This window comes from Hyla sarda, chromosome 4 (assembly GCF_029499605.1).
Source record: "Hyla sarda isolate aHylSar1 chromosome 4, aHylSar1.hap1, whole genome shotgun sequence".
In the NCBI taxonomy this organism is placed as follows: Eukaryota; Metazoa; Chordata; class Amphibia; order Anura; family Hylidae; genus Hyla; species Hyla sarda.
In genome coordinates this window covers 411,566,862-411,581,131 of record NC_079192.1, presented here as the reverse complement: position 1 = coordinate 411,581,131, position 14,270 = coordinate 411,566,862, and the positions used below count along the sequence as shown (strand labels likewise).

At 45.9% G+C, this 14,270-nt stretch overlaps 1 protein-coding gene across 4 annotated transcripts in view; it reads right to left on the bottom strand.

Annotated features, from left to right (window-relative positions):
* Positions 1-1,225: 1,225 nt before the first annotated feature.
* Positions 1,226-14,270, bottom strand: part of STRA8 (stimulated by retinoic acid 8) — a 24,174-nt gene continuing 11,129 nt past the window's right edge. For all 4 annotated transcript variants that reach the window (XM_056569533.1, XM_056569532.1, XM_056569536.1 and 1 more), the window contains 4 exons: positions 13,611-13,902; positions 13,250-13,362; positions 6,244-6,349; positions 1,226-2,047 (listed from right to left, as the gene is read on the bottom strand). In XM_056569533.1, the coding sequence (XP_056425508.1) occupies positions 1,970-2,047; positions 6,244-6,349; positions 13,250-13,362; positions 13,611-13,902 (589 nt within the window). In that variant the 3' untranslated portion in view covers positions 1,226-1,969. The remainder of the gene's footprint in view (positions 2,048-6,243; positions 6,350-13,249; positions 13,363-13,610; positions 13,903-14,270) is intronic.

Sequence of the window (14,270 nt, the reverse complement as noted above, 5' to 3'; positions counted from 1 at the left end):
AAGTGCTGAATTCTATCAAGTTTTTGGAAAAGCTGGGTGAACATGCAACGTCTTACTCAACTTTTCCCGAAAGACTAAAAGTCATATCTGCCTAGTTATGTTACTATAAAAACTTTCCTATCGCTACACAATTAGATATTCTTGCCGATCAGTCTTCTGGGAAAGTTGGGAGACAACCAATAAGGGTGTGACCAAAGCACTATATACTAAATGACAATTATGACTTGATACACTGTGTTACAAACTACAGGATTAGAAAAACAGAAGTGATTTTTTTATTATTATAATTTTTTACCAAAAAACAGCGCCACACCAGCCCTCAGGTTGTGTGTGGAATTACACTCTAGCCTCTTTACTTTAAAAGAGTTATCGAAAATTAGAAAAAGCATAGCTGCTTTCTTCCTAAAACGACGTCCCTCCTGTCCTCAGGTTGTTGGTGGTATTGCAACAGCTCCAGTTACTTGAATTGAGCTGCAATACCATACACAACCTGAGGACGAGAGTGGCGCTGTTTTTGGGGGAAAAAAAAAAACTAGCTCTTTTTTTCTATTCCTGGATATCTCCTTTAACACAGTACAACAAGGCAGAATTGTCATTCAGTAACCTGGCAAAGTAGAGTGACTGCTTGTCATGGTTGGCCATATTGGTTGTTTTTTTTTTCCCGAAAACTGACATGGCCAATAATTCTAAAAAAATTATCACTGCCAGTTTTTAATTGGGTTGGGGGGAAGGACGAACATACAACAATAACAAACATCTAACAAATATAATATAACAAAATATAAAATATAAACTTTAATTTTTTACATTAAACTCTGAACTTTTTTAATAAATATTTCCTTCTAAAACCTTTTTTTTTCTTTTTTTTTTTTTTACATTTTTGCACATAAATAAAGAAATTTCCCTTTCTGCTGAATAAAACTGTAAACTTTTTTTTTTTTTTTTTTTTTTTTTTTTTTTACAAATAAATAAGTATAAATTAGAAACCGAGCCGCAATATTGTAAATGTCGCCCAAAAAAACAAAAATAAATGAATAAAAAAAATTAAAAAATTAACACACAATGGTAAACTCAACCACTATTTCTGAGGGAATTCTACCAAAATTTTGATCTATTTTATAGGTCCCCCAACTGTGGCCCTCCAGATGTTGCAAAACTACAACTCCCAGCATGCCCGGACAGCCGTTGGCTGTCCGGGCATGCTGGGAGTTGTAGTATTGCAACATCTGGAGGGCCACAGTTGGGAGACCACTAATTTACCATTTACGGCAGGAAAAAACTGCCTATTTTGCGGCGTGTGAACATGGCCTAAAGGTGGATTCACACATGGCGTTAAGTCCACAATTAACGTCGTTAGGCTGGGTACACACTATGAAATTTCTGCCTTGTAATATAGTAGTATGGAAAAGGAAGATCATACCTTTGGTCCAGTCAGGGCTCAAGAAAAGTTGGGTGACCTCCGTGAGAGCTGCAAAGGCAGCCCAGATACAGATATACCTAATGTGATTTTCAAGAACTTAAAGGGGTATTCCAGGGGAAAAAAATATATTTTTATATATCAAAAATCTTAATCCTTCCAATACTTATCAGCTTCTGAAGTTGAGTTGTTCTTTTCTGTCTGACAACAGTGCTCTCTGCTGACATCTCTGTCTGTCTCGGGAACTGCACAGAGTAGAAGAGGATTTGCTTCTACTCTGGACAGTTCCCGAGACAGGTGCCATCAGAGAGCACTTAGACAGAAAAGAACAACTCAACTTCAGCAGCTCATCAGTACTGAAAGGATTAAGATTTTTTTAATAGACTTAATTTACAAATCTGTTAAACTTTCTGGAGCCAGTAGATATATAAAAAAAAAAAAGTTTTTTTTCCTGGATAACCCCTTTAAAATATTGGTTGGACGAGGAAGATTCGGTAAGTTGACTCTGGAAATTGCAGGGGTCAGAAATAATATCGTACGTCTTGACCCTTCTCAGAGGTCGTCTTCATCGTCGAAGGTTTCCGTACATCTTAGAAGAACCGTCTCGTAATCGTTCTGTGTGACAGACTCCTTGAGAATAGTGAAGACGAGTTATATTAATATTTATCTATCAAAGAGACCTGTCTCACCAACGGATCACACTATATATATATATATATATATATATATATATATATAACACAATGTGTGTGTATGTTCCAGCATCACGTCCAAACAGCTAAAGATATTAGCATGAAACTTGTCCACATGTTACTTATATGTCAACAACAAACATAGGATAGGTGATTTAACCCTTACTCACCCCCATTTGCCAGGGGCGGGGTTTATGTATAAAGTCCTATACAAGTCAATGGGAAATATATGTTACTGCATAACTTCCAAACGGCTGGAGATATTTCTATAATACTTGGTCACATGTTACTTATATGTCCACTTAAAATATAGGATAGTTAATTTAACCCTTAACTACCCCCATTTGTGAGGATCGGGGTTTTTGTTTATTAAAGTCCCATGCAAATCAATGGGAAATGTATCTTCCCCCATAACTTCCGTACGGCTGGAGATATTTCAATACCTGGTGCACATATTACGGGTCGGGATAGGAGGTCGAGATAGGAGGACGGGATAGGAGGTCGAGATAGGAGGACGGGATAGGAGGACGGGATAGGAGGTCGAGATAGGAGGTCGGGATAGGAGGTCGGGATAGGAGGACGGGATAGGAGGTCGAGATAGGAGGATGGGATAGGAGGTCGAGATAGGAGGACGGGATAGGAGGTCGAGATAGGAGGACGGGATAGGAGGTCGGGATATGAGGACAGGATATGGGGTTGGGATATGACAACAATATATGAGGACGGGATATGAAGTCAAAAGCTTCCTCCTTTGTTTATTTTCCTCCCCAACCAGGATTAGGAAGGAAAAATCGGGCAACGCCGGGTACTCAGCTAGTATATATACGTATATATATATATTTAAAAAAAATATATATATATATGTGTGTGTATGTATATACAGTACAGACCAAAAGTCTGGACACCTTCTCATTCAGAGTTTTCTTTATTCTCGTGACTATGAATATTGTAGATTCGCACTGAAGGCATCAAAACTATGAATTATCACATGTGGAATTATAGACATAACAAAAAAGTGTGAAAATCTGTCATAGGCTGGGTCCACACTACGTTTTGTCCCATACGGGAGCGCATACGGCAGGAGGGAGCTAAAACCTCGCGCTCCCGTATGTGACCGTATGCGCTTCCGTATGTCATTCACTTCAATGAGCCGACCGGAGTGAAACGTTCGGTCCGGTCGGCTCATTTTTGCGCCGTATGCGCTTTTACAACCGGACCTAAAACTGTGGTCAACCACGGTTTTAGGTCCGGTTGTAAAAGCGCATACGGCGCAAAAATGAGCCGACCGGACCGAACGTTTCACTCCGGTCGGCTCATTGAAGTGAATGACATACGGGAGCGCATACGGTCACATACGGGAGCGCGAGGTTTTAGCTCCCTCCTGCCGTATGCGCTCCCGTATGGGACAAAACGTAGTGTGAACCCAGCCATATTCTAGGTTCTAGCTCCTTTTGCTTTGATTCCTGCTTCGCACACTCTTGGATTCTCTTGATGAGCTGTAGTCACCTGAAATGGTCTCCAATAGTCCTGAAGGAGTTCCCATGATGCTTAGCACTTGTTGGCCATTTTTGCCTTCACTCTGCGGTCCAGCTCACCCCAAACCATCTGGATTGGGTTCAGGTCCGGTGACTGTGGAGGTCAGGTCATCTGGGGCCGCACCCAATCACTCTCCTTCTTGGTCACATAGTCCTTACACAGCCTGGAGGTGTTTGGGGTCATTGTCCTGTTGGAAAATAAATGATGGTGCAACGAAACGCAAACCGGATGGAATAGCAGCCGCTGCAAGATGCTGTGGTAGCCATGCTGGGTCAGTATGCCTTCAATTTTGGATAAATCCCCAACAGTGTCACCAGCAAAGCCCCCACCCCCACACCATCACACCTCCTCCTCCACACATCACACCTCCTCCTCCACACCATCACACCTCCTCCTCCACACCATCACACCTCCTCCTCCACACCATCACACCTCCTCCTCCACACCAGCACACCTCCTCCTCCACACCATCACACCTCCTCCTCCACACCATCACACCTCCTCCTCCACACCAGCACACCTCCTCCTCCACACCAGCACACCTCCTCCTCCACACCATCACACCTCCTCCTCCACACCAGCACACCTCCCCCTCACCATCACACCTTCTCATCCTCCACACCAGCACACCTCCTCCTCCACACCATCACACCTCCTCCTCTACACCATCACACCTCCTCCTCCACACCATCACACCTCCTCCCCCACACCATCACACCTCCTCCTCCACACCATCACACCTCCTCCTCCACACCATCACACCTCCTCCTCCACACCATCACACCTCCTCCTCCACACCAGCACACCTCCTCCTCCACACCACCACACCTGCTCCTCCACACCATCACACCTCCTCCTCCACACCATCACACCTCCTCCTCCACACCAGCACACCTCCTCCTCCACACCATCACACCTCCTCCCCCACACCATCACACCTCCTCCACACCATCACACCTCATGTTTGGGGTCATTGTCCTGTTGGAAAATAAATGATGGTGCAACGAAACGCAAACCGGATGGAATAGCAGCCGCTGCAAGATGCTGTGGTAGCCATGCTGGGTCAGTATGCCTTCAATTTTGGATAAATCCCCAACAGTGTCACCAGCAAAGCCCCCACCCCCACACCATCACACCTCCTCCTCCACACATCACACCTCCTCCTCCACACCATCACACCTCCTCCTCCACACCATCACACCTCCTCCTCCACACCATCACACCTCCTCCTCCACACCAGCACACCTCCTCCTCCACACCATCACACCTCCTCCTCCACACCATCACACCTCCTCCTCCACACCAGCACACCTCCTCCTCCACACCAGCACACCTCCTCCTCCACACCATCACACCTCCTCCTCCACACCAGCACACCTCCCCCTCACCATCACACCTTCTCATCCTCCACACCAGCACACCTCCTCCTCCACACCATCACACCTCCTCCTCTACACCATCACACCTCCTCCTCCACACCATCACACCTCCTCCTCCACACCATCACACCTCCTCCTCCACACCATCACACCTCCTCCTCCACACCAGCACACCTCCTCCTCCACACCACCACACCTGCTCCTCCACACCATCACACCTCCTCCTCCACACCATCACACCTCCTCCTCCACACCATCACACCTCCTCCTCCACACCAGCACACCTCCTCCTCCACACCAGCACACCTCCTCCTCCAAACCAGCACACCTCCTCCTCCACACCAGCACACCTCCTCCTCCACACCTCCTCCTCCACACCAGCACACCTCCTCCTCCACACCTGCACACCTCCTCCTCCACACCATCACACCTCCTCCACACCATCACACCTCCTCCTCCTCCACACCATCACACCTCCTCCTCCACACCATCACACCTCCTCCTCCACACCAGCACACCTCCTCCTCCACACCAGCACACCTCCTCCTCCACACCAGCACACCTCCTCCTCCACACCAGCACACCTGTGAAGTGAAAACCATTTCAGGTGACTACCTCTTGAAGCTCAACAAGAGAATGACAAGAGTGTGCAAAGCAGTAATCAAAGCAAAAGGTGGCTACTTTGAAGAACCTACAATATGACAGATTTTCAAATTTTTTGTTATGTCTATAATTCCACATGTGGTAATTCATAGTTTTGATGCCTTCAGTGTGAATCTACAATATTCATAGTCATGAAAATAAAGAAAACTCTGAATGAGGAGTTGTTTACAAACTTTTGGTCTGTACTGTGTATATATATATATATATATATGTCCTAATATGAGCAGCACATCAAGCATCAAGTCCAGACAGATATGGGGTGCACACATGACAGAGCCTCAGTACACTGGTTCCTTCATCCAATAGAAAAATAGATGCAGCACACCACAATGGTAGAATTAACATGGGTAGTTTATTCCACGATGTATCACAGACGACGTTTCACCAGCCCCATTTGAGAAAGCCAGCGTGAGGCTGATGAAACGTCGTCTGTGATACATCATGGAATAAACTAACCACGTTAATTCTACCATTAATTCTACGCATATATATATATATATATATATATATATATATATATATGTGTGTGTGTGTTTATATAAACAGCCAAACTGACCTGAGTGCAGGAAGAGAATTTGGCTCTCAAAAAATTGTAGACATGTTGGTGAAGCTTCTTCTCTCCTCCAGGACTATCCCATGGGGGACTTACATCTCTGAGAATACTGCAAAGTAAAAGAAACTAAATTACATCCTGTATTATACTCCAGAGCTGTACTCACTATTCTGCTGGTGAAGTCACTGTGTATATACATTACATTACTTATCCTGTACTGATCCTGAGTTATATCCTGTATTATACCCCAGAGCTGTACTCGCTATTCTGCTGGTGAGGTCACTGTGTACATACATTACATTACTTATCCTGTACTGATCCTGAGTTATATCCTGTATTATACCCCAGAGCTGTACTCGCTATTCTGCTGGTGAGGTCACTGTGTACATACATTACATTACTTATCCTGTACTGATCCTGAGTTATATCCTGTATTATACTCCAGAGCTGTACTCACTATTCTGCTGGTGAGATCACTGTGTACATACATTACATTACTTATCCTGTACTGATCCTGAGTTATATCCTGTATTATACTCCACAGCTACACTCACTATTCTGCTGGTGAAGTCACTGTGTATATACATTACATTACTTATCCTGTACTGATCCTGAGTTATATCCTGTATTATACTCCAGAGCTGTACTCGCTATTCTGCTGGTGAGGTCACTGTGTACATACATTACATTACTTATCCTGTACTGATCCTGAGTTATATCCTGTATTATACACCAGAGCTGTACTCACTATTCTGCTGGTGAGATCACTGTGTACATACAATACATTACTTATCCTGTACTGATGCTAAATTAAATATCAGACAGGAGGCTTGTATCTTGCATTAATCTTTCTTTCTTTAATGCTCATAGCAGAAATATCATAATGCTAATAACGTATAGAAAAAAACTACAATTCTCAGCAGTCCCCTGTGAACTCCTCCTCTCCTCCCAGCATGCTGGCTCCTATAAAAGGGACTGCTTGTAGATCCTCTTCCTCTTTCTTTCTGCTCTGGCAGCAAGATAAGTATAACCTGTGAATTTATTTTGGTATCTATAGTATAATCTGTGATTTATATTCTTATATTCCTATATTCTTTATATTCCTATATTCTTTATATTCCTTTATTCTTTGTATTCCTATATTCTTATCTATATTCTTAAAACTAATTCATTATTTCCTTTATTTTCATCCTCACTTGTCTTCTATTTAGTTTTCTACCTACCTGGGATAGCACAACTAAAAGTACGATCCCTCGGTTCTTATTTCACTTTCCTCCCTCTTTTCTTACTTCATCCCGACTGGCTCACCTGACGCCATTTTCGGGCTTTCGCGCCGTCTTCCTCCTCTAGTTTCCCGCCGCTGTCATCGGTTTCGCGGGCTTGGAGGTTTGGGAGCAGGGACTTAGGACGCGCAGCCGGCGTCATTTTGACGTCGCAGACCACGCGCCCTATCACAGTACTGCAGCTGGGCTACGCCTCCTCTCTCCGTCTCCAGAGTTGTGCGAGCGGTGAGAGGGGCGCCAGCATTGCGATTGCGATCTGTGTAGATTCCCTGTGTAAGTCTGCTGAACCCCTGCAGGACACACTAGCAGCTGCTTTGTCTTTAGGGAGACTTATTATAGTCTTATAGCGACCTTAACCCTTACTTGCCTAGAATCAATTGTGCTCTGTGCGGATATCTAGATTTTTTCTAATACTCCCTGATCAGATACCGCTTATACCTTTCTCCTTAGCTACTTGTAGCTTATAATACCAACATTATGTCTGAAGATAACACACATTCTAGAGTTGCTGGACAGGCTGTAGAGGTGGATGCCTCTCAATTCATGTCTCCTGCCCAGATACAAGATCTTATTAATAAGTCCATACAAGCAGCGCAGACTGCCACTACGGTTCCTGTTCTACCCACTACTTCTAGGAACCAAACTACTATTGGCAAAGCCCTTTGTAAGCGAAAGCATACATCGGGTCATGTCGACTTCCCGGCAGGGGAAGAAAACAATATGCCCCAGACAGGACCCAACCCGGCCTGTCACGCACCGCATCCATCAGAACATACCCGACCCTTGGGCCTCAAGGAGATCACAATGAGGCATAAGACCGCCAGACGGTCAAAACCCAATTCATTTGACACCTCTGGGGAAGACTCATCCGCTGAATCGGATGGAGCAAACACCGCAGATTAAGAATCTGAGGACGCAGATGCAGGGCTCATGGCGGACTATGATGACGCCACTCTAGACACGCCTAAGGAGCCTATACTAGATACACTAGGGCAACCATTTTTCAGCCCTGATGCGATCACACATCCCCGTTCTGGGGACTGGGCTCCACTACCCCAGGTCGCGCAATATGTAGAATTCTGGACTAGAAGGTCTTTTGACCGCTCCAATCGAAACAAATTAAGGGCCGAATGCCCTAGGCCATGTGTCGCCAAAAAGGTGACAATGACACCAGAAATAGACCTGGTACTCCTCAAGTACCTGAAGAAGTCCGGCAAATATGCAACGAAAGGGATTGAACGTTCATTCAAACTAATCCAAGATAGGATTTTAGACATGTTAGGACCACTGACCAAAATCCTTAACCTGTCAGAACAGGCGGCCTCCTCGGCCCAACCTGTCAATTTAGATCAGCTGAGAGGCTGGGCCCAAAGGGCCGTTTGTATGCTGGGAAGTGCGAACACATCCTTTTCCATTGAGCGGAGAAGGTCTATCCTAATGAAATTAGAACCGCAATTATCACACCTAGCTGAAAAGGAGCCGGGTCCTTCGGCCGAAGGCATGCTGTTTGGAGAGGATCTTATTAAAGACATTAATAAATTCGTTAGCCTCTTCACTAGCCTAGATAAGGCTCAATCCTCACTTAAGAAGGCAGGACAACCCGCCAAGGTTTTTGGTAAAGCCGGCAGAAGAAGAGGCCGATCTGCTGGCCGCAATGCCTCTTTCAGGCCCTATAATAGACCACTTGCCCAGCAATACCCCGTACAACAGCCGTACGCATTGCCCGTTGCCCAACCGGCTCCGTTCTTTCCCCCACGGGGCCGACCCTGGAGAGGACGAGGTGGACGTGGATTTCCAAGATCACACCCGCCAACCGGTGAGTACCCTCTCTATGACACTCTCATACACTATAGTGGGGGGCAGACTGATGTATTTTACCCACGTCTGGTCCACGATTACGGCAGACGCTTGGGTTCTCAACAAGATAGCGGGATACATAATAGAATTTCTATCCCTACCAGTACTAAACATAATTCCCCAACCAATCCAGTTTTCGGCTCAAAACGTAACCCTCATAGACGAGGAACTACGAGACCTCATCGCAAAAGGAGCTGTACAAGAAGTAGATCCCCTGTCTCCGGGGTTTATCAGTAACCTCTTCTTCAAGAAGAAGGATGGCGGCTATCGTCCTGTGATAAACCTCAGAGATCTCAATCAGCATGTGACGTATCGTCACTTCAAGATGGAGGGGATCCATTTGCTGAGAGATCTTCTGTGGCCAGGAGATTGGCTTGTAAAAATAGACTTAAAGGACGTGTACCTCACGGTCCCGATGCACCCCACATCCCAGAAATTCCTACGATTTCTATGGAAAGACCGCATGTGGCAATTTACTTGCCTTCCATTCGGTTTGTCATCGGCCCCGTGGTGTTTCACCAAGCTAATGAAACCCGTGGTGGCGGCTCTTCGGAGCAGAGGGGTGAGACTCATAATTTACCTAGACGATCTGCTAATTATGCCACGGTCCAAAGCGCAAGCTGCCTTGCACAGTCGATGGACGGTATCGTTGTTGGAGGAAATAGGTTTCCTCATCAATCACAAGAAGTCGGTTCTTTACCCGACACAAGAGATGGAATTTTTGGGTTTCACGGTGGACACCCAACAGGCTGTCCTGCGATTGCCCAAATCCAAACTGGCGCTGATTCGCAAAGAAATCAGAGCGGTATTGCGCAAAGGTTGCGCATCTTTGAGGATTATCGCACGGATCGTCGGCTTATTATCGGCTTCTATCCAGGCGATATTTCCGGCCCCTCTCCGCTATCGGGCGCTGCAACGACAGAAAACCCTCCATCTTCGTCAGGGTTTACGGTATGCAAACGAGAGTTGCAATGGTGGTTACGTCACGCCGTAGAATGGAACGGCAGGACGATTTTCAACTCTTCCCCGGACATAATCATAGAATCGGATGCGAGCCGCCAAGGTTGGGGAGCTCGCTGCGGGCATCCCGCTACTGGAGGGATATGGTCAGAAGAGGAGTCTCTTCTCCATATCAACGCTCTGGAACTCCTAGCAGCGTTCTTCGCTCTCAGGAGCTTCCTTCCACGGGAGTCCAATTGTTGCGTACTATTACGCATGGACAATGTGGCGGCAGTACAATATATCAACCGCCTGGGTGGCACGAGATCCAAAATGTTGGCGGACATTGCGTCCGACTTCTGGCATTTCTGCTTCTCCGGAGCCATTTTCCCGATAGCGGAATATATTCCAGGGGTATCCAACGAGGTGGCCGACTGGAATTCCCGCTACTTGATCGACTCCAGCGATTGGACGCTGGACCGATCTGTTTTCCGACAACTTCGAGAGCTGTGGGGTCCACTACACACGGACCTCTTTGCCTCTCGTCTCAATTGTCAGTTACCCCGGTTTTACAGTTGGAGACCGGACCCGGAAGCATCAGCGGTGGACGCGTTCCGCCAGATGTGGCCACAGGGGACGCATTATGCGTTTCCTCCTTTCCCGATGATAACCAGAGTCCTTCTCCAAGTAGCGAATCAGAAAGCGAAGGTGGTTCTGATCACACCTTGGTGGCCAACGCAACCATGGTTTCCCCTTCTATTGGGGATGTCGGTAGATTACCCCAGGCTGATTCCCCATTCGCCTCAACTCCTCACGAATCCGTCCAAGGGTCTACACCCGTTGGTATTGGAGGGCAACCTTCCGCTCCTCGCGTGGTTGGTTTCGGGGTGCCGAACACAGGTGGAGATCTTTCACAATCAGCTAGAGATCTCCTCGCCTTGGCCTGGGCCCCAGGGACTAGATCGGCATATCAATCTGCATGGGCCCTGTCGGTTCGCTGGTGTGATCAACGGGAAACTGATCCCGTTCAAGCACCTGTTCCAGTCATAGTGAACTACCTAGCGGACGCTTTTGAGATGGGAAAGTCTTATAGTTCACTTAACGTGTACAGATCTGCCATCTCGGCATATCATTGTCCAGTAGACTCCTTACCAGTTGGTAAGCATCCATTAGTGCGCCGTCTGCTTAGGGGAGTGAAGTTTAAATGTCCTCCCCGGCCTAGATATCAATCTACATGGGATGTCTCCCGAGTGTTGGACATGTTTTCCTCTTGGGAAGATAATGATTCGCTGTCTTTGAAACTTCTGTCTCTAAAATTAACTACTCTTTTATGCTTAGTTTCCATTAAGAGGGTATCGGACGTCAAGGCCCTTGATATATCTAGGCGACAATTTTCGCCTGAAGGGGTCCGTTTTACAGTCGTCCGGAGAACTAAGACAGGACTTCAATCAGTCTTCTATCCCTATTTTCCGATGCATCCCAAACTTTGTGTGATGCGATGTCTTCAGTTGTACGAGACACAGACAGCGGCCGTACGATCGCTCAGTCACAATCAATTGTTAATATCTTATGTTCAGCCTCATTTACCGGTCTCCTCGGCTACTTTAGCTCGGTGGGTGAGATCAGTAATGGAGATGGCGGGAATTGATATTTCCCTGTTTGGCGCTCATTCCTCTAGAGGTGCTATGGTTACTAAGGTGGTCACTTCAGGAGGTTCACTCTCGGATCTCTTGTTAGCCGCTGACTGGTCGTCGGAGACGACTTTCCCCCATTTATATTTCCGACCGGAGGCACATGTTTCTGTATCGGTTCTTTAACTGTCGATTGTCTATGACTGTACTTTTGTATAGGAATCTAGCTTTAAACTTGCAAGATACGAGCCTCCTGTCTGATATATAAATCGAGATTTTCCTAGCTTGTTACGGAAAATATAAGTTATATGAAGAAAGGAGGCGAGTATCTTCCCTCCCTACCCAACCCTGTTCTTTACAGGGTATTGAATGGAGAAGACGCTGTCATAGCTGTCGCTGTGGAAACTGATGTTCCTGTTGAACTTGTTCCTTGACAGTTTCTGTTCTGTTGCATCAGATGGATCTCGGTCCTGTTGGCCGGATGCTGGGAGGAGCCCAAGTGGAGTCGTTCTACTGTTCCAGGGTTCGTTTGCGATCAAGAAATTTGCATAAAGAAAGAGGAAGAGGATCTACAAGCAGTCCCTTTTATAGGAGCCAGCATGCTGGGAGGAGAGGAGGAGTTAACAGGGGACTGCTGGGAATTGTAGTTTTTTTCTATACGTTATTAGCATTATGATATTTCTGCTATGAGCATTAAAGAAAGAAAGATTAATGCAAGATACGAGCCTCCTGTCTTCACATAACTTATATTTTCCGTCACAAGCTAGGAAAATCTCGATTTGTATCTTGTATTATACTCCAGAGCTGTATTCACTATTCTGCTGGTGTGGTCACTGTGTACATACATTACATTACTTATCCTGTACTGATCCTGAGTTATATCTTGTATTAAACTTCAGAGCTGTACTCACTATTCTGCTGGTGAGGTCACTGTGTACATACATTACATTACTTATCCTGTACTGATCCTGAGTTATATCCTGTATTATACTTCAGAGCTGTACTCACTATTCTGCTGGTGAGGTCACTGTGTACATACATTACATTACTTATCCTGTACTGATCCTGAGTAATATCCTGTATTATACTCCAGAGCTGCACTCACTATTCTGCTGGTGAGGTCACTGTGTACATACATTACATTACTTATCCTGTACTGATCCTGAGTTATATCCTGTATTATACTCCAGAGCTGTACTCACTATTCTGCTGGTGAGGTCACTGTGTACATACATTACATTACTTATTCTGTACTGATCCTGAGTTATATCCTGTATTATACTCCAGAGCTGTACTCACTATTCTGCTGGTGGATTTTCTGATGCACCTTCTTCCCCTGGACAAGACTTTTTCTGGTTTTCACTCTGATCTAGAAATTCGGCAGTGAAGTCGAGAGCATCGTCAAGGAGAATCTAAAGATACAAAAAGGAGGCGTCATATCATAGCCTGTCCCGATCGTGTCCGAACATCACGGGCACAAGGCTTGTTACACTGTATACTCTTAGTATAAGATGTTCAGCCTCTGGATAGAAGTATATACTGACAGCAAGCAGAGATCTTGAAAAAATTGGAACAAAAAGAAAGTTGCGATGTTCATTCTACAATGATTTAGTTAAATTTTTTCACAATTATGGCTCCCACCTGGACCTTCACCACTTACCTCTTCAGGAGTAGAAGACAGAAAGGAGCTGGTGGCCTCCTGACTCTCTGCCCCGCTATCCCTTTTGCCCCCGTTGGTACACCCTGTGTCTGTGGGGTAGGTAACGGAGCAGGGGACAGTGTTCCTGGCTTGGGACAAGTACTTCTCATAAACCTCGTCCTTCCCATCTTGGAGTAACTCTTGCCACAGGCTAAAGATGGCTCTGGAGACCACACAGTGAGCGATCTGCGCCGGAGACACCACCCTGTGCTCCACTAACATGTCCACCGTCTGCGAATAGTAATTTAGGTACCTGGAGGGGAATACGAAAAAGTTACTATGCATAAAGAAGCACTCTGATAATTATTATTACTTGCTTATATGGTGCAGCATAGGCTATTATTAGAGAATAACTAGCTGAGTACCCAGCGTTGCCCGGTTTTTCCTTCCTAAACCTCGTTGGGGAGGAAAATAAACAAAGGAGGAAGCTTTTGATTTCATATCCCGTCCTCATATATTGTTGTCATATCCCAACCCCATATCCCGTCCTCATACCCCGACCTCCTACCCGACCTCTTATCCCATCCTCCTATCCCGACCTCCTATCCTGTCCTCTTATCCCCTCCTCCTATATTGACCTCCTATCCCATCCGACTATCTCAACCTCTTATCCCGTCCTCC